This window comes from Onychostruthus taczanowskii, unplaced genomic scaffold (assembly GCF_017590055.1).
Source record: "Onychostruthus taczanowskii isolate IOZ18803 unplaced genomic scaffold, ASM1759005v1 scaffold4, whole genome shotgun sequence".
Classification (NCBI taxonomy): domain Eukaryota; kingdom Metazoa; phylum Chordata; class Aves; order Passeriformes; family Passeridae; genus Onychostruthus; species Onychostruthus taczanowskii.
In genome coordinates, this window is record NW_024501459.1 from 5,686,962 (window position 1) to 5,708,058 (window position 21,097).

At 37.2% G+C, this 21,097-nt stretch overlaps 1 protein-coding gene across 1 annotated transcript in view; it reads right to left on the reverse strand.

Annotated features, from left to right (window-relative positions):
- Positions 1 to 692: 692 nt before the first annotated feature.
- The window catches only part of CA8 (carbonic anhydrase 8), a 47,988-nt gene continuing 27,583 nt past the window's right edge, over positions 693 to 21,097 (reverse strand). The window contains exons 7-9 of the mRNA XM_041413056.1: positions 19,569 to 19,681; positions 12,420 to 12,592; positions 693 to 1,161 (exon numbers count right to left, since the gene is read on the reverse strand). Of these exons, the coding sequence (XP_041268990.1) occupies positions 12,458 to 12,592; positions 19,569 to 19,681 (248 nt within the window). The 3' untranslated portion in view covers positions 693 to 1,161; positions 12,420 to 12,457. The remainder of the gene's footprint in view (positions 1,162 to 12,419; positions 12,593 to 19,568; positions 19,682 to 21,097) is intronic.

The window sequence follows — 21,097 nt, forward strand, 5'->3', positions numbered from 1 at the left end:
GAGTGATGATTGATCTGCCCCAAGGGAGTGGCCTCCCCTTTGTGAGCCCTCAGTTTGCATCTTCATTGTGCCCCACACTGGAAGTTGCCATCTGTGCCTCTTCCACTGACACAGATCTCTGCAATGTCCCTCATGCTAGGAGAGGGGACCTCACTAATAGCTACGGTGATCAAAGTTATTGCCTCCCACATTAGTGACTCTGTCCTTCAGATCTTGGTGTTTTATTGGTGTTTCAGGAATTAGAAGCTATGAGGCTGACTAGCTGATTCAGACTACCCTTTCCTTATCTTCTGTGTCAGATAAGTCATGTGTGGCCCAGCGTGGCAATCCCCATGCTGTGCAGCAAGTTCAGGACATGCAGAGTAAGTCCCCAGACCACCATCCTCAGCAATGCACAAAACAAACAGAACTGTCATAATTCACAGGAGAACAAAGGCTGAAAATTTTCTGCCTCAATTGAACACTACATCGCAAAGTTCCATGGCTCACCAAGTAGAAAATAATCCAGACAATTTTGTTTATTGTTATATTGGTTAATTTTACTCAGTTCCAAATTGTCTTTCTTTTCAGTAAGGTTCCTAGTAATGCAAATGTCGTTCAGCTTTATTCAGATAAATCATGTCAAGTGCATATGTTTAGCAGAGAAGTGCTGCTTTCTGCCAAAAAATTAATTTTGAATTTGTATAATGCTCTTGTGAACAAACAATGGTTTTATTACCTTTGTAGAATGCATCTCCCCTCTACAGAAAATATGGTTACTGACAGCACAAGAGATGATATGGAATAAAAGCAAATATAGCATTCAAAACAATAATGGGTATTTCTAGATATTAGCATTCATACCAAGCTTAAAATCAGTACTATTTGGATCACAGATGACTATTGAATGCTATGCCAAAGTAGCTATAAAACAACGATAACAACAATTCAAAAATAGTTAACAGTGTGAATTGAAAGATTTAATATGTTTTCTTCTTTTAATGTACAGCCCATTCCCAGAATTTCACTGGACCATGTGGACAGACCAACTGTCACAGCTGTCTATCAAGGTTGAATTAGATGAAGACAAACAATACAGGCTTTGTGGTTCAACTGAAGCAGCAGTCTCAAAAGTTTCCATTTCTCATCTGCGGGCACTGTGGGAGCATTGTCTTCCCCCCTCTGAAAAGAGAATGGAACAATTATGTTACTGAAATTCCTCCACAGTGGGTCTGAAAGACTGTTTATATCCAGCCAGGAAGACAGGGAAAACTAAAAGCTGGGATTTCATGACAGCAGGTGGGAGCAGTTTCAGGGTATATACTTCAGTGGCATAATGGTACTGATTCTTTTCCTTTAGGGTAAAGCCAGTGCTGCAAGATTTACTAGCAATGGAGGAAATGGCAGTAAAAATACAAAGTTAAATGCAGTGGTAAAATTATTAATTTGAAACAAAGTTTTAGAACTGGCTTTCTGAATCAGTCTGGTAATTGATTATAACCTGGTGCCCATGGAAGTAAACTAAAAAGAAAAATATACTGGACACAGAGAACTTTTCATCGTTTACTATTTTAGGGGCCTTACTAAGTGAAGTGCTGAATACCAGCTCTCATGGGAGTCAGGTGGGCTCAAAGGATAGAAAGTGATCACTCAATTTCTCCTAACAGCAGTAATATATTTATTAGCAGCATAACCAATACTTGATTTCATGCAAACACATATTCATCTGCTTTGGCATAACCTTAAGAATCCAGGTGCTCAGGTTGCCCGAGTGCTCTCAGTTCAGAAGCAGTGGGTATGAGAGTGTCTGACTGCTTCATTCTGTTGTAATAACAATCTCCTTTTTTTGCCCTGAGGTTATTATAGTGCTAACAATAGCTCAGTGTGTACACACAAACAATCTGAAAGTGCTCATGTGCAAATGGTCACCTGGGGCTACAACTGCTTGCACGAAGAGTCAACTCATTCCAGGGAATTCCTGCTCTGGTCCTGACAGGGGAAGGGAGCGCAGAGGTTGTCAGTAACCAGCAGTGCTGCCAAGAAGTCAGTGCCTACCACAAGACCATGTGTGTTGTGATTTCCACATACCCCCGGTTATCACTCAGTATCCCCCCAAAGCCACGCTGTCTGGCAGCAGCACCGTTTGATGGTCCCCTTGAAGAGCTTTCCACCAGCTGCCTCCTAAGGAAGCCTGTAAGCAGTGTAAGGGTTTTACACTCCACCTAGCAGCACAGAGGATTCCCAGCTCTTCCTGGGGCTTGGTATAGAGGTGTAACATAAAAAAAGCCCAAAACGACAACCAAGAAATAATAAGTTCTTCTCCATCTCTGCAAAAAAAATCTTGGCATGTTTTTCAATGGACTACTGGTACAAGGGTGCAGGGACCAACCAATCTGAACTGAATAGAAAGTTTCCATTTTTGTGGCCAGAGGTACTGGATCAGTGAATAGAACTGAACAATCCAAGTGAGAAAATTCAAAAGAACCCAAAACCTTTGTGTTTTTAAGGTTCCATTTAGGTAAACTAATGCTGTAACACAGTGACGCTTCCTCAATCTCAATTAGTGCTTAAACTAATTAAGAAAATTGTTTTACACACTGCAGTGAATAGTACCTATCTTCTTTCTTGGATAATCCCTAGTGTGATGTAAGGGTGATTGAGTATCTAATTACTCTTTAATTGAATGCACATTTTGTACATTTTAAGCTAGTTTAAGCTTAATGCTTTTAGTCCAAAAGTCAGTGAAATTAAGTTGAACTGGGATTTGGTACCTATTGTATTAATGAATTACTTTTTGAAGGAAGCCTAATTATTAACCAGTGTGAAGATTTCAGCTGTGTTTGTTGTGGAAATACTTAATGTACTGTCTGACAAAAGACTGATTGTATATGTTGGTAGTGTTATTATCCATGTTTGTCCTTGTTTATTCTTGTTTAACAATAACTATGATACTTTCTGGTGAAATCCTCTACAGATCAAATAATTATTCCCAAAGAAAACCTTAGAGGATCAGTGCCATAAAGAGTAAATACCTTCAAAATCTGAGAGTTCTTCACAATACCCATGGTTAAAAAAAAAATATTAACAAGGTTAATCAAAGCTCAGAATTCAACCTCAGAATGTAAAAGAATCATTATTTTTTTCAAGAAGATTTCTACCCAATTCTTCATACACAAAATTTTATGCACCTATATCCTTCACAGGGAAAATTTTCTTGTACAAAACTGGGACAAATGGAACACTATAAATTTTATCTCAGAATCAAGAAGTATGAGCAAAGATAAGGAGCAAAGCTAGTGTATTTTTAAGAACCAAAGGTCCCAATGTTCCTATAGCAATAGAGAGAAAATATTTAAAAGAGAAGATATGAGAAAACTTCAGTGAAAAGGATTATTTTTCAAATTCTCCCAAAATTTTTGAGAAAGTGCAAATAAAGAGACTATGGAGAAATTACATAGGATGTCCACAATAATCTATCTTTCCATCTGATAGGGAGGAAGTAAGATGTCCCACTGCAGCAGCTTTAGTTCAAGATCAACGCACAAGACCAAAACCTTTATTCTGCTGCTTAAAAGTAGCCAATCCCTTTCCTGGAGAGCTTTTCCACTTCTTTTGTCTTACCATACTCCTTACCCCCATTGTCTCACACAATGCCCTATCTTTTTCTTTATAGAAGGATCTTGCCTTCTCCTCCTTAACACTACGATAAATCAAAAAGTTTAAGAGTTTTTTAAAAATCAAAATACATAGGTGGCAAAACCAGTATAATACTGACAAAACATTACTTTTATCCTACACCTTCCTAAAAACAGCACCTGAAAGTACAGCCAGGCAAGGATTCAGTGTGTCTCAGAAAAGAGAATTGAGTACCTTATCAAACCTTATCATTCTTGAAACACTGCATTCTTTCCATGAAAAAGTTACAATTTATTGAATCAACTTCAAGTTCTGTGGGCATTTAGCTACATCTAGCTAACTAAAATACACCTTTGTTTGTCTTGAGCTACAGGGATGCATAAATGTTCTTAAAGCAAATTTCGTTGGGTAGAACTGCTCTGTCATAAACTCTGGTCTTATCCATAAAACATTGCTAACAACAGTTAGTGCTGACATTCTGTTTCATGAGTGGCAAGTATCAGTTGCAAAAACATTTTCAGTAATCCAAATAACTTGCAAGTTTTCATTTGCTATTTATTTACAAAACATGTCTGTTTGCTTAGCAAGAATTTGCATTTTTTTCATTGCATTGTCTTTATCCATACAAAATAATCAGAATTTAAAATTTCCAATAAGAGTAAGGATCTAGGCTGACCTGGACTCACAGTTTCAATGGTGTAATAATATTCTGCTTAAATCTGTGTGATTTCATCCAGGTAAAACAGAGTGCACTTCCAGTGCCTAGCTTGTATAATATTGGTGAAGGAGGAAAGCATATTGCAGGCTTTCTTCTCTGTATTGTACAGACATATGCACCTGTGTGTCCTTCTAGTATCTTTGAGAATTGAGAGCCTATTACATTATATTTTATATGCATCACTCTCTTTTTTTAAAAACGGGTGTAGCTTTATCAGTGATGATTTAAGCTTCCCACTGTTTTGACTCACCACTAATTTGCAGCATTTTCCCCATAAGTGAAAATACCATGGCAGAGTTTCAGTGTGTGTTCAGACTCTAACTTGTGTGTTGTGATTGCTAATAAACATGTTGTGAGGGTGTTTTGTATGACAGGCACTCTGGGTTCCTGAATTACCAGCTCCCAAGAAGTAGCCTACAAACCATACGTGGTTATGGTAAACTGCTGGGAATTATAGTCTCAAAACTCTTTTTATGGAAACCTGATGATAACAGTGAATTATGAATCAGAAAGAGAGTATTATGCTGGTAGAAACTCATAGGTCACAAAATTTAAGAGCACTTGTCAGCATGAAGTATCTTATTTGAAGCATAAGTAGGGATCTGATTCCTAGACTACTTTGTGATGTTTTTAGCTTTGAAAAGGAAGCACAGTAATCTTTCCTCCTTGCTTCTTTACATGCTAAGGTATTTTGAATATTTTCCATTCTTCTATAATTTATATGTATATTTCTAACAAGAGCTCAGTAAGGAATTGAACAAGGACAATTCCAATATGATACTAACTCTGAAAACTCAGAATGGTTTTATTTCTCATTTAGGGCTTGATCACCTGCTATACTGATGCTCTGGCCTGGACACATAAATACCTAGCACAGCAAGGACCAGTCTAAGAGTCTTGGCTGCCTCTGTCTACCAAGTCCCTACATTCTGGTCCCCATGTCAGAGCTATGAACAAAAGAGTTTTTCTAGTCACTTATTTGAATCATCAGCAGTGGGGAAAAAAATTAATGCTTATATTATAGGGTTCACTTGCAATCTCAGTGCACAGCCTATGCCCTGCTACTACAATGAAGTAGTGGAAAACAGTCTCAAAGGCACCCTTTTTCAGCCATTCCTGGAGCTTTTGGTTGTCTGAAGTCTCCAAAAATTTTGTTTCCAGTAGGCCTCTGATTATGGTGTGTGGCTCACATGGCAAATGTGTTTGGCCCTCTGTCCTACAGTCATGCACTCAAGTGTCATGCACATTCTCAATAACTCTGAAGTGACAGCAGAGGGCTGGGCACTGGACATTAGATATTAAATACAGAAGAACAAGAGTCAGTTTTGGTGATAACATGAAGTTCAGTTTCTTTAAAAGACTGAAACTTAACAATTAAACCAATCACCTTTTAAGCACAAACTCTAAATTCATGGAGAAAAACAATGACCAATAAAAAAAATCACTCATTTAGAAGAAGTATAAATACTTATATTTCAACAAATCTAGGAACTTGGTGTTTGCATTTCTAAAGAACTAGTGTTGATAATCTTTGTGTTAGGTTGATTCAGGTTTTTTCAAACAGGAAAATGATAAGAACAGCTGCAGTAGCTTAATGATGCATGGCTGCTGACAGCTCATTCCAGCTCTGGACCTACACAACAGGAAAGGATAAAATCCCCAAGTATTAGAACTTCTGCAGAGCAACTTGTTTGTGAACTTCATGAATTGCAAATGCTACTAGTAAACTGAGAGTAAAGACACGTGGATTGCTAATGTTAATGTCCATTAAAATATAAATTTCACTGAGATCTGTTTAAACATAAATATCCAGTCCATAGCATTGCATCACCCTTCCCATTTCTCAAAGGCATGATGCAGCTCCATAGCTCACTCTGGATTTGAAAGTTCTTTCATATTCTACAATCTATTATCATACAATTCACAATTCCATAAAGAGGAGAGTACACCACCACTTGTTCAGTACTCATTCATTCCCACTGGCAACACCAGATCCCCTAATTATTATCCTGGGGAAAGGTCAACATAATTTTGTAGCCACAAGAGCTGCTCAGCAGCTTCAAAAGCAAGGAATTTGCACTTTCCATTTACAAAATGCACCAGATAGTTACCACATCACCCTCCCTCATTGCTGTGAAACTAATGCTGGCCCAGCTTCTCCTTGTCTGCTCAGACCTCTCAGTATCACACACAGTGTCTCTGTAGCATCTCTGCAGCATCAGAAATGCAGCCTCTGTTCCTCCCACTCTGAATTACACCTTCCTGTTCCTCAGGCCTAGCAAAACCTTGCTATTTTAATGATGTCATTTAATTGTTTTCTCTAATCTTGAATTTGAATGAAATGAAACCAGGAAAATAGTAATTATATTAAGCATGTTTTTAATCTGAATTAATTTCTGCTATCATAATTTACAGGACATTGGATAAACTTGCAGCTACTTGCAGTCTGAGCCTACCACAGATGTATGTGTACGTATGAGAAGGTATATGCACTTGTGTATATAAAAATTGATGCTTTCTCAGGAATTTCTGAATCATTCACAAATGAAAAAATGTTCAGGAGAACTTAAGTAATGTATGCATGTAGATGGAGTAGGTATAAGACATCACACTTGGAGGATAATTGTTTATGAATACAAAATAAATTGTGTCTGAGATGGGGAGTTTTGAGACAACACATTGGAGATCAAATTCTTTATTTTATTAATTATTCTCAGATGAAAGAAAATTAAAGTTTATCACTTTAAAAAGAAAATATTCTTTCAGAAAATTGTTTTTTAGAACAAGTTCTTACAGTCTTCTCCTAAAATAGTCTTGGGGATTTCAATGACGTCTATAACAGGCACCTATTTGACCTCCTCTTAGTAAACAGGAGCAATGTCATTTACCTACTCTATGCATGGAATCATGTGTATACACCCTGGTGTATAAAGGGAAGGCACATTGGCATGCCATACTGAGTTTGCAACCATTACAAATTCAAGTTGATATTCAAGTGTTTGAAATCAGAAGTCTTGATCATTCACAGAAAAAGCTGTTCCGCTGATGTAAAAGAGGGGAAAGGCATGTCTATCAAATCAGCAACACGTAAAGTAACAAGAATTAAAGAGGGGGTGATAAGTCCATTGGAAACCAAAAACAATGCTGTCTTCAGTGAAGAATGCAGTAAGTAACTTTCTAATGGATAAGTACTTCTCCAGTACTTATCCATTAGAAAAGGTGGCAAGCCCCAGAATTCCAGCAAACCTTCTGGAACAGTCACAATTCACATCTTGAGAAATAGTGTGTCAAGACTACAACTGTCAAATAAATACCCTTTAATGAAATTGAAGAGGTAAGATTTTTGTTGTTTGATTTCTAAGAGCGGTAGCATCTGTTTTCCTCACTGTTAGGCTTTGCTGTATAACAATAGTAACTATAAATCTTATACCAAGATCACCTGAAATTATCAAGAAATAGCTCTATGCCCTCAGCAAACGTTCTGAGTCAAGCAGGAAGTAAAAAAGAAACTAGTGTTAACACTGAGGAAGCCACAATGTTATCTCTTCTCTTTTCCTTCAGAAAAGGACTTGGGAATCCTGGCAAATATCATGTTCAAGCTAAGCCAGTAATGTACCCTAGGCAATAATGAAGTTCTGCAGCTTTCTAGGCTGCAGCAGGAAAAGCACTGCCAGCAGGAGGAGGGAAATGCGTCTACTCAGCACTGACAGCACGTCTGGAGCACTGGGTCCAGTCCTGGTTTCCCCAGTTCAGGAGAAACACAGACATACTGGAGAGAGCAACAGGCTACAAGCATGGTAAAGGATTGGAGCACCTGCCATTAAAGGATGGCTGAGAGAGCTGAAACTGTCCAGCATCCAGAAAAGATGTTTCAACAGGGATTTTATCAATGTGTATGAACACTTTATGAGAACAAGTAGAGAGGATCACACCAGACTGCATCTTCAGCTGCATACAGTGAAAGGAGAAGAGTCAGCGGGTACAAACTGAAATAAAGGAAATTTCATTTAAAACTAAGAAAAACCTTTTTCCTTGCAGGAGTGCACAGGTACAATTTGCCTAGAGAGGTTAAGGAGTCTTCATCCTTATGACATTCAAAACCTATCTGGACACGGCTCTGAGCAACCCACTGTAGTTAACACTGCATTGAGCAGAGGATCAAACTAATAGATCTCCAGAGACACCTTTCAATTATAACTACTCTGTTATTCTATTGTTCTTCATTCTCTAAATCTGAACTCGATTTTTTAACCCTCCATGTCTGAAAGCAAATCTGTACTGAGCTTTTCCTCCAAACTCCTTAACACCTGACTGGTTCTTTCACTATTAGATATGATTTAAAAATGTTAGAAATTTTCTAAATGGCCGTTTCAAAAGAAATATATTTGAAAACTTTAGCAATTGCAGGAGAAGATGGATGAAGAGGTCATTTAATGGGATGTAACTTGGATGCCTGTCAAAAACCCTACCAAAACAGAATCCAAAAACTCATTAACCCCAAGCTATAGCTGAGAGAGATGCATTTTCAGCAGAAAAGAAGCAGAGCCAGGAGAGGCCAACTAGATAGCAGCAAACTTATTCTAAAACCCACTGGGTTAAAGAGAGCAGAGAAGTTACAAAGTTCTATCTGTTTTGTCATCCTGAAGGCCCCCTTTAGAACCTGGCCAAACTTTGTCTTAGAACTGGAGAGGAATATTTTGAGATCTGGGCTTTTCCATGATTGATTTTAAAAAAAAAATTAGTTGTTTCCCTGGTATTACACATCATGTTATTCCATGTTTGTGTCAACTCTGCCTCTTACTCAACAAATTAGAACAAATTGCATCAAAGATCAACATATGCCATTTAATCATAAGCCACAAAAGGTTCAGTTTTGTCAAGGTTTAAATCAAGGCTGAGGAGCAGATGTTCTGAAGCTTTGGGACCATGGTGTGCATAGAGCTTGCACTCTGATTCAGTCAAAATTAATTAGACCTTTCAAAGAATCTCTTTCTACTCCTGTGGATGCACTTACAGAAACATTTGTCTCCTTCTTTCCCCAGCAGAGTAAGAAGGTCATGGCAAACTAGCATTCCTCAAGGCTCTTCAAGTGGCTGTGCCACACTGGCTTGGAATAAAAAAAATATTGAAAACTTTACTGACAGGAGTTCCAGCAGCCTTGGCAGAGGGGTATAGTGTAAGAAAAGAAGTCAACCAGTGTGTTTGTAATTGTAATATTAAAGACATATCAGAGCTTTAAAATAAAAGGTAATCTGCTCTTTGAAAAGAAAGGAAAAAAGCTCCTCTTGAATCACTAGGAAGATGCTGCCCTGAAAACTATTACTTCCCATCTACTACTGAGTCTTCATAGCAAAATTCAGTTGATGCCAGCAGTCCCAGCTTAAAGAACTTCCCTCGTTCCTATGAAGGAAGGAATATTTCTGAGATTTCTGTGGTCTGTGTTGAGGAGCTACTGTTCCTCAACACCTTCCTCTTGGAGAGGTGTGAAGAAATCACTACAAGGTAAGTAGGACTGTTTCCTTCCCTTTTTACCCCTTTGCATAGAAGAAAAGTGAACAAAGCCATGTGGTTTCTTTATACACTTCATTTTTCAGCTCCCTAAATTCAATAGCAAAGATATATAATGAAACTTTGATTAGTACAGTGCTACTTGGACTGATGCACACAAAACTCAAAAGGCCTGACCAAATGCATTTCTGATAAATAATTCAATCAGGTGTAGAGAAACAAGTGCCATTTCTTCTGTGAGCTACACTGTGCCAGGAGTCACAGTTCTTCCTCAGTGCTTGAGTGTCCATAATTAGTATGTCCCTACAGTGAGGACTATTACTTTGCATTAAAAATTCCATCATTTGAGAATTAAAACTGCAGATTATTTTGTGAAGCAAAGCCAAGATAAATCTTATTACATAGAAAAAATCTTTATAAGTATTGAGAAATGTAATAAAATTTCAAACATGAAAGCAAAAGGGAAATTTTTACATTTCAATTCCATCATTGTAAAGGAAACTCTTTCATGCTTAAAATTCAAACTCAGTGTGTCAAGTAATTTTACTGTTACAGACTTGAATTACCTGCACTGGCCTGAGGGCATTATTCACTCTCTGAGAAAAATTGTACTTTAATACTGCTACGATTTTCCCAAGTCATTTTTATGCAGAAGCTGGGATGAATTTGAAACATCCATTTCAAGATTAAAGTGACAATATTTGGTTACTGCAGAGAACCATGTAATTGAGAATTCATCTTAGGGATATGCCCAAACTTAAATATGGGAATGAGAAAATAATATTAAAAAAGGGATCAATGTTTTGGGTTTTTCATTCAATTTCTGGGATGCAGATATTAAATAGTGTTATAAAATACAAATAAATTCTTACTTCAACAATGTTTAGATGCATACATTATATCAAATTCTTATGCTATATGGAAAGACCTTGAAATTGTTGGTCATTGTCCTAGCCAATTTAATAATTTCTATCATTTGCAGGAGGGAGGATAATCTTCTCACTTCGTTTTAATGGATCTATTTTTTGGAAGCACTGAATTATCAATCTTTTTTATGGGTTATCTACTGCCTGATCATTTGTTACTTCACATGAAACTGGGGACTGGATCCAGAGCATGATCTGAATGGGCTTAACTCCACAACAAAGCCTGACATGAACTAGAGAGAGCAAGAATTTAAAGTACAAATAAATATCCTTACCCAAAACAGTTTCTCAAAACCCTTAAAGCAACAGGCTTTTCAGATTAAACTCTAGATAAATCTCTTATTTTGTAGTTTTGAAGAAATGTGAAGACAGAGAATTGAAAGCTTTTATATTATGTATTTCAACAGTAAATAGGGTCCTGCATTAAAGCAGGATCACTTCATTTCAAAATCAACCACAAAGTTGTTGCCTTGACTCCTTATTTTCAAGGAAATAGCTTGTCTCAGTATAATAGAACTGTTTCAGTTACAATAAACCTTTAAGATCATCATATGCAACTATTAACCCAGCATTGCCAGGTCCACCACTATACCATATCCCTAAAGTCACCTCTAACATCTTAAATCACTTCAGAAATGGTGACTCAACCATTTCCCTGGACTTGAACTCTCTTTGAATCTCATTGCCAGGTTTTTCGTTATAGCAAAACATCCATTAACAATGTATAACGAGGATTAGGAGTTGAACTTTGAGGGGCTTTATTTTATATATAAAATAGATAGAGGCTGGGGGAACATAACATGAGGAGTTTTAATAACTGAAGCAAGGCTAATGCAGGTTCACATGTGTATTTCTCTTATGTCATCTTCAAATTCTTGCTCTGGGAGCCAATGAAGGTAGAAAAGAAGCAACAACTACTTTGATGAATGAAATATGAAAGAATACCCATGACAGAATTTAATTTGTTGCCTTTTGTACTTTCACTGGGGTTGCTCAAAATTCTGTCTTGTTGTCTTGTTGGGAAAGAACGGCATCGTAAAAAAAAAAAAAAAAAAAAACAAACTCATTTTAGAATTAAAGGCCTCCTTCCAGAACTACTACCCTGCTTTTTTAACAGTGTGAAAACAACCACCAATGGCTGGTCTTCCAGAAATACGGAAATAAATCAACCAGTAAAACTCAGCAACTGGGGACACATACCACGTAACCAAGGCATACTGTGCTCTTCACTGCAGCAGGAGAAATTTAAAGCTACAAGAAACAACTGTGATGTAAGTGGGCATCGTGATTCACTGCCTGGATAGTGGTAAATGGCTTTCTTGTTTTCCATTGCCTTGTTTGCATGCATGGCTGCTTTTGCTTTACCTATTAAACTGTCTTTGCCTCAACCCACAAATACTCTCATTTTTACCCTTCTGATTCTCTCCCCCATCCCACCACATGAAAGTGACTGAGCAGCTCATGGGGCTTGGTTGCCAGCTGGAGTTAAATCACGACATAACCAAACTATTATACACAAGATGAAATAGAAATTACAGTGTCAGAATTTGCAATTTTGACAATGTATCATAATATTAGCTAAAATTAAGTGCATTTCCTACTTTAGCTAAATTATTTCAAAATTTTGATTTTTCCACTAAATTTTTGCTTACCTGACTGAAGAAGATTCATCATTGTTCTTCCTCCTCTGCTACTGAAATGCAGCCCTGATGACTCTATCACTAAGTGGCTGAGTTGGTCTGAAGTTATCTCCTAGGATTCCATCAGAGCCCTCTAAAAGTTCAGCACCTTTAGCATGAGTCCTCAGTCTTCGAAATTCCTCTATCTGAAAGACAGAAAAACAGAAATGAAGAAGCTGAGACATATTCTTCACCATGGGACTAATGATCACAACCAGCCCTGTCCAGCCAATTATTCAGCTTTGAAAATTGGAGTGTTCAGGTACCATATAGTAAGGTCAATATACATTAACAACATTTTAAAATAGTCATCAGCACTGTCAAAATATTTGAGATATAGAGAAAAACAAGAGCTCTTAAGTACATGGTTTGGCAAAATTATCCTCTGCCTTTTCAAAGCTTCTTTTAAGATCTACAACCAACAATCTTGGCTGTTGCAGATTACATCCAATGAATCAGCCCTACTGTTTTGTGTTTAGAGTAGCAATTTGGGTCTTCTTAAAAGAAGCGCATTTCAGGAATAACTTGCTTGACTATAAATTGTTTTGATATTCTCCTAGTGATTTATTTACTTCCTGAAATTGTTGTTATCTTCTAAACCAGAAGAGTACTGGACAGATTCTTAGATTTAGAGGATGTCTGTTGACATTTTATATGAAAAAATACTGGTTTTGTGATCAAAACAAAACACTGCTTCAGTATTCAGTATTCTGTATTTCTGTATATCTGAATTTTCAGTATTCTACTGGTGTAGATAGTCAGAAAGTCAAATACAGTGAAAAATAAATACAAAATATTTCAATTGAGCCAAAACAAATATGTTTCTTGCTTATGCACTCTTTTTAGATTTTTCTAAATCTGATATGGTGTGCAGAAGAATATAAGCAGCTTCCATCTCCATCCCTGGTACTAGCATCAAGTGCTTCATGACAAGACACTCTCCATTACTATTCACCTGTGCCGTTTTTAGGAGTCTGAGATGTTAAATAGTTACAACTACTAGAAAAAATATTTTTCTTTGACATATTCACAAGCTGTCTTTGCTGGATACAGCAAATGTACTTGATGGCTGACTCCCCTGCATACTACAAAGCCTCAGCCTTTGTACTTGTACTGGCCATGTTACGCTTCACTATGCAGTTCATCTCTAACTTGAAACTGAAGATACACAGAAAGTAAAATGGAGCCTGGAGTACACAATCATTTTATCATCTAAGAAGTTTTAATTTCTCTGTGAAAAACACCCTAGGAAATATTACAGGGAGAATGTAAGCATGATTCCAGAATTAAATTAAATGAGGTACTAAACAGCAGGTAATGGCATTTTTATTCTTATCCTGTCTACAGAGAATACTTTCTTACTGCAACCTGGAACACAACTGCCCTCGGTGTTTTCCACTCTACAGCAGTACTGATACAGACTTATTTACTTGATTTAGAGGCTAGCTCTTCTCTACTTAATTTTCCTCAAAAAGTAGTGGGCTTGGAAATCAACACTCAGCTTGTGGTAGCTGAGATATAAGGCAACAGCTTAGACTGCAAAAATGAAAAAAGCTCCTTGAAGGTGCTTTTAGAGGCAGAATCCTGTTATGGAAGATTTTTGTTCTTGTTGTTTACTTAAAGGAAACTGAAAACAAACCCACTACCAGCTTGGAATTGAAAAAATCTTCAGAACTCAAGGGCTGGTAAATGACTGAAGGAGCTTTGTAAAATCATACTTTTTCACCATCTGAATCAACTCTGGAAAGTCTGAGATAATTGCAGTTTAGAAAGGAGCACTTTACAAAAATGTGGCTTTTGTTTGATCTTGTGAGAATGAGATACTTCAAACAAAGACAGATGAAGGAGAGGGAAGAGCAGGCTCTCTGCAAAGCTGGCATTTGTGAGCTGTCTCCTACTGAAACTACAAATGCTCCGTCTCAGTTCCCACAATGAAATCTTTCTCCAGGAGGTAACTCCTCACAAAGCAGCTTCCAGTTTCTTCAGTCAGGAGAGTAGAACTGACCTGATCTCTGTGCCTGCTCTTTAGTCTTTACAGAAGTCAAGAATTGCAGCTCTGCTCCAAGGGGGAATTTCTTCTGCAATCAACACCCTCCTTGTTTAGTTGTTCCTTCCATGGACTGCTGTGACAGAGACCCTCTACTACATGGTGATTTGCTCTACCCATGAGAAGTACTTCTGTCAGAAAAGGACATCAGCTGTGCCAACACAACTTTCCCCATTAAAATTCCATGTGGCAAGGTAATATGTTGTCTCAGGTTGAAAGGTAGCTGATGTGTGTTCTATTCCCATCTGTTAGAGGTGGGGCAGTGATCTTCTGTTAATTGGGCAGTTTTTCTTTATCTCTTCCACAACCAATCCTCCCTCCAGGAAATACCTTCTGTTATTGGGCCATTGAGTGTCACTGCATGGCTGATAAAAATTACAGCATCCCATTGTGAGGTGCACTGCCCAGAGGGAAGAGCCAAGCATTCCTAACTGGATATCATCTGATATTTGGAACATCACGGTCAGCCTTTCCCCACTGGATTCCCAGAGGAGCAGCTTTCTTCTCCACTGGATTCACAGAGGAAGACCAGGCCCATCCACACCACCACCAGACTTCCGAGGAAAACTACACTCTTCTACAGACTGCTTCAACATAACCACATCTGTTACTCCAGATGTGAGGACTGCAGCCACCATTCAATCGGACTGCCACCGACACCCTGACCAACAGAGTGTCAGGTTATGTTCTGACTCTGTCAATAGTTTATTTTTTTTTTCTCTTGTACTGTTGTGTTAGTATTTTTTTTATATTTTACTGGTAAAGAACTGTTATTCCTATTCCCATATCTTTGTCTGAGAGCCCCTTAATTTCAAAGTTGTAATTTGGAGGGAGGGAGTTTATATTTTCCATTTCAGGGGAAGCTCCTGCCTTCCTTAGCACACACCTGTCTTTTCAAACCAAGATATATGTGTGCCCTGCTGATCCTGTTTCACTGCTCACCATCTCCTCCCAGCCCCTCATAAGTCAATGCTGTGGAGTACACCCTGCAGGACTGCCAGTGAAACAGATGTTTTAGAGGCATATGGCTAAGTACCCTTGGATAGTCACATACTTTTACCAGGAATGGCTACTTTAAAAATTCTTCTCCCATCCAGAAGACATTAAGGATGACCCAAGCCTGTTCACACTGAAATTTGGGATTAAGATCTAACCAGTGTAGAAGGCAAATCCACAACTGTGAACAGTTGCATTTCTACTGAGTAAAACCATTCATGTTCACTTTGTGTAGAATTTTTTTTACCACTCATTGTATTCAGATCCTGAGCATTCTTCTGTTTCACTTACACATTTGCTGAAGAATAGAGCACACAATACTAGAATTTGCATGTTTTCTATAAGCATTTCTTTGATATGAAGTGTAGAAGCATTATTCTTCTGTTTGAAATTTTTACATGTATCCATGACATCTTCCAAGAGCATGGATCTACTTTGCAGCACCCAAAATACCATGAAGCTCTGAGTGCTTTATTTTAGTTTACATAAATTTTGCACATTTCCCACTACAGCTCCATATGGTAGTTACTCTGTCTGTCCTTTGGTAGTTTTTAATTCTGAATGAGGTAGACAAAAGGACTAGAGACCATGCCGCTCAATAAAAGACCAGTTATCTCTGACAATGAATACAGCAAAACAACAGCTCCTTCTGCATCATTGTTTAAAATCCCTATTCTGAGTGGCTTAGACAATGCACTTGGTCTTCAGTGAACCACAAAGCATTTATTCACAAATGTCCCTTTTTTTTTTTTTTTCTTTTTTTTTTTTTTTAGTATAGTGGACAGAAGCATGACTAAGTCTTTTTCAATTATTTCCTGGTTTTTACTGGCCTAATAGGAGTTTTCTCCTACTGCATTTCAGCAGGTACATGCATGTGCCATGTATCTTACAAAAAGAATCAACACAGTTCTTTGGGCTGTGCATTTCAACATAAATCAAGTGAGGATGACAAAAAAAAATCACAATAGGAGGACAGGAATATGCACAGAATAACCCATGAAGGACTTTTTCATGGAAGTGAAGTCTCATAACAAAGAAAATTACTTCCAATGAGGAAACAGCATTCCTCAGGACTCCAGGAAAGCACATCCTGATGCTGCAGTCCTCAATTCCTCTTTTGCTGTTTGTATAATCAGCACACTCAGATCTCCTTTCACTTAACTTTGACTTAGATCAGTAACATATCTATTCATCATCTGGACTTTACTATCTGAAAATGTCTCCCGGTAAAAAAAAGATTCTCTATTTTGTAATGGTCAGCCCATTGTGCCTATGTCAAAATGGTTACTTCATTGTTTCAAAATAAGAAAATGTGAAAATATTTTATGAGTGTGACCATGAAACAGAAGGCAATTTTATTCATTTTTTGCCCTTATGACCGGCAGTTTGTTAAGCTGATCCATATTGCTGTGTTAATTGCAGAAAATTAGCATATCGACTCCAATATATGAACTAGTTTGATCAGAGGAAAGAAACAAAACCTATTCCATATTATATTATGTAATTCTTTATTTACTTGTTACTGACACTCAGAACTTGATTATTTCATGGCCTGAAAAATGAAAATGGCCTTGAATTTTTCTCTCACTGGCTATAACCACAGATGCTACTAGTATTATATAAAGCACTTGACATTTCATTAGTATCCCAGAGAAGAAATTTCTACAAGGTAGTGACAAATGTAAAAATAATGTACTTAAACCTATTAGAAATGCATTTGCACTGAAATCTATGATTTAATACTACAAGCTGGCTTAATAAAATGAAATACCTCTACCAGCCTTCCACGGAAGATTCAAAATGGTATATCCTATACTACATCCTCTTATTTTCCACAGACAAAAGCCCTTGCATTTCTAATCTCTCCTTAATCTCTCCTGGGCAACTTGCTGTAGATGAACCTGCTTTAGCAGGGCATTTGGAATGGATGCTCTCCAGAGGTCCCTTCCAACCCCAATCATTCTGTGTTTCTGTGATTAAATGAAATCTCTCATAGGCACTCATGCTCACATGCACAAAAGAGGCCAGATAGTTCATTGCAGCCAAAATGGTAATTACAATTTAAAATCTTGAAATTTTAGCTAGAACCAACAAAATCATAATTTGCGCATCATGGAGACCTCACAATACCTTTTAATTTACAAATCCCAGAATCATCACCTACCCCATATTTATTTTTCATTGACATATTTATTTATCATTGACATCTGAAAGCAATATCTGATGAAACATAATTTTTTTTATGTCCCTTTTTTACCCCTTGGCAAAAGCCTTTCAAGTTCTTAATAATTATCTTGCCTGCACAACCTTAACTTTAATGCTGCAATCATAAATATCACAGAGGAATGTTTTTCTAATTGATGCTTATCTATGACAAGTATAGTGGATCATCCTGGTGTGAGTCTGCTCCAATCCATCAGTGGACTCCTGTGCCACCTCTCACCTGTGTACAGTGCCAGTGGGAGGGAAAAGCTCCTCCATGGCTTGCATGCCCTCCATCACTGCAACGTTTTTGGATCGGGTTTGCACCTACCAAAGAAATGCAGGAACACAAAGCAGCTACCCCTCACCTAACAAAGGCCATGGCTGTGAATCTCAGTCTTTGCCCCAGGCACTACGGGTCACTCTTTTCCCCAGGCACAATATTCTTTTCAGGAGTCTTATCCCCTTCACACAAGATTCCAATATCCTGCTTGCTTGTGGTAAATTAGCACACAGTAATACTAACTAAAGTTGCATTTCTCTTCTTAATTCCTCTTTTGTTAACCCTCTTGCTGTCTCCTGCTACACGTGGATGGATTAAACTGGGCTCTCCTCTGTGCACTGACTGGATTAAAAAGGAATAGACACTACAAAATCTGCAATTAGCAACATCATACTATGTCTCAGCTGTAATAGCTGGACTTTATACATCTTATTAATTAATATTATTTATCAATATTATTTATTATTTATCAATATCCCATCTGGACAATTAGCTGACAAGTTACAGAATGCACTCTGTCTTTAAAAGTTATTCTGAATCAAATAATGCTTACAGAATGCTGTTTACTCAGTAGTAAGTAATGCATTTACTCAATAGTAAGCAGCCACAAGTCTTAGTTTTTCATAAACAAATAACAGACTCATGATGGGATGCATTTAATTTGCAGCTATCAGACAAATAACTTATTGGGAGCTATCCTATGATTAGACCTAGAATTCAGTTTACATAAAACAAGAAATGCTGCCAATTTTAAATTGTTAAAAATGTTAAAATATTGTGTTAGAATATTGTGTTAAAATTTTAAATTATTAAAGCTGAAATAATTTAATTTATCACCTTTTATACTTTTTATACATGCTTCAGAGCAGGCAATGAAAATGAATGCATTGAGCTTCAGGGATTCTAGGTGGGTTCACTTAAATTAAATGCACATTCCTCCAGCTGGGATTCACAGACTGTGGGAGAATATTCATCAGGAGGTTTCATTGCTTTTAGTGGGATTATTTGTAGAAAGATTTGAAAAATTGTACATTGAAAGGCTCAGAAATGTTAGATTTAATTTAAGAAAAAAAAAACCCAAACATTTTAAGCTACATACATGTGAAATCAAATTTAAATAGGTAGATTCCATTTGGCATTTATTATAAAACTGAATTTTAAAAGAGCCAGATAAATTAAATATAGTTCAGTGCAATCTAGCCAATCTGTACTACATTAATGTTTCTCATTCTGCAGGACACAGTGCCTCCCTGTGCTTTTTTTTTTCCTTTAACGTTGAAAAGCAGTGATATTGAAAGCTTACAATTACAAAGAATTGAATTTATTTTGCCCATTGAGTTCCTTTTTTTCTTTTTTGTTGACTTAAATATAAGAATTATTTTAAATGCAGATGATAAATGATAACAAGAATTTTCATCTCTGACCTTTGCGTTGCTTTCAGTGACTCAAAAGGTTTGACCTTTACTTGAAAAGCCACGTACTGATCTAATGGGATCTTTAAGGAGAACAGACATAACGTTCTGATATATACATTTGCACGCTATAACCTTTAGCTATAACCATATTCCAAGGTCAATTTGAGCACAGCTGTTACCTGCACTTGGGACACAGTCAAAGGATAGCGAAATAATATCCAGGTGACACCTTCACTGCAGGGTGGAATGGTTAGAGAGCCCTCATACACCCAGTAGTCACGCAGAAGAGGATCTGAAATCAAAAGAAACGTGGAATTTTAATGACTATTAGGAAGATAATGGTGTCTTTCAGTGACAGCTTATGACAGCTGTGGGCTCACTCACATGATGAAGTTAGTAAGCAGAAGCTAAGGTGTGAATTTATAACCTGCCAAGCACTGCCCACTGCTTCCTCATACGAATGTATATGAGCTTGTGGTCATTATATTACAAGAAGTTCCCCTGAAGATGAGCATTTTAGATGTGAATATGCCACTCTGTAGATGTGAAAAATAACAAGTGCACAGCTCTTGAAATTAACACAGCAAATAAGCAATGTTATGGGAATAAAGTAATTCCTGCTAATGTCAAAAGCTAAAAAGAGCTGTATTTTGAAGGCAGAGGGTCTGTGGTGATTGAATTTTAACTGATCTCCACATTTAGGATATGTCTTAAGAATTAATTTTATTTCATGCTTTAGAAAAAAATATCAATGAAAATTCAGCTGAAGAAGAACTTTTCACTTTGCAATTCTGGTGACATATTTTTTGAGATGCACTGGTGCTTCCTACCTTTGGAAAAGTGAGTTGAATTTCAGAGGGGAAAAAACATCAAGGTTTACCTTACAATTACATAATTCCTTAAGTTTATATATTTGTTAATAGTTTTATAAATAACTGTTAGGATAAACAGTTGTCGCTGAAAAATTTGTGCAAAATTTTGTGCATGCAGAGTTTTAACTCTACATAAAACACATTTGATTTTCATTATTTTAATTTTAATTTCTCATAGATTCCAATCACATTACACTCCATAAGTGAGACAGCACAGGGCTTTCTTTTGCTGCTGTAGGCCATAGAGCCTAAAAAGTACTAAAAAAAGGAGAGAAAACTGCCTGTCTTTTCTTGAGAAAAGAGGTTTCTCAAGAAACAAACCTAGAGAGAAACTAGGGAGAAAAAGGGTGGTTAATCATGGCATGGAGCACCAGGGGAAAGGTTGTGTCTTGCTTGACAAGGGCAGAATGGGATACTGGAAACAGATAAACCTGCTTGGTGGAACTAACACATTACTGTCATTTCACTACTAGCTCAGAGGAATACCAGTAGAATTAAATCTTACTAACAAAGCTTGTGACTGTCAGCAAATGGATTTTCTTTTGTTGGTGCAATTTTCTTTCTCAGCTAGGAAATGATGTAGCAAATCCATTGACAGCAAGTTGCATTATCAAACACTCAAAAGTTAAGAACTGCAAGAATTAATTCAGCCCATCCTGTGCATGCATCATGATACAGTGCTGTCACATGGTCATGTGTGTCTTTTCTGGAGAACCTTTCATCGTTTACTTGCAAAGACAGATTATTTTGTTTTGAAAAGTACATAATATTATTTAGAATTCTCAGTACAATATGAGGAATTTGGAATTCTTTTTCCTATGCTATTGAAATCTTGC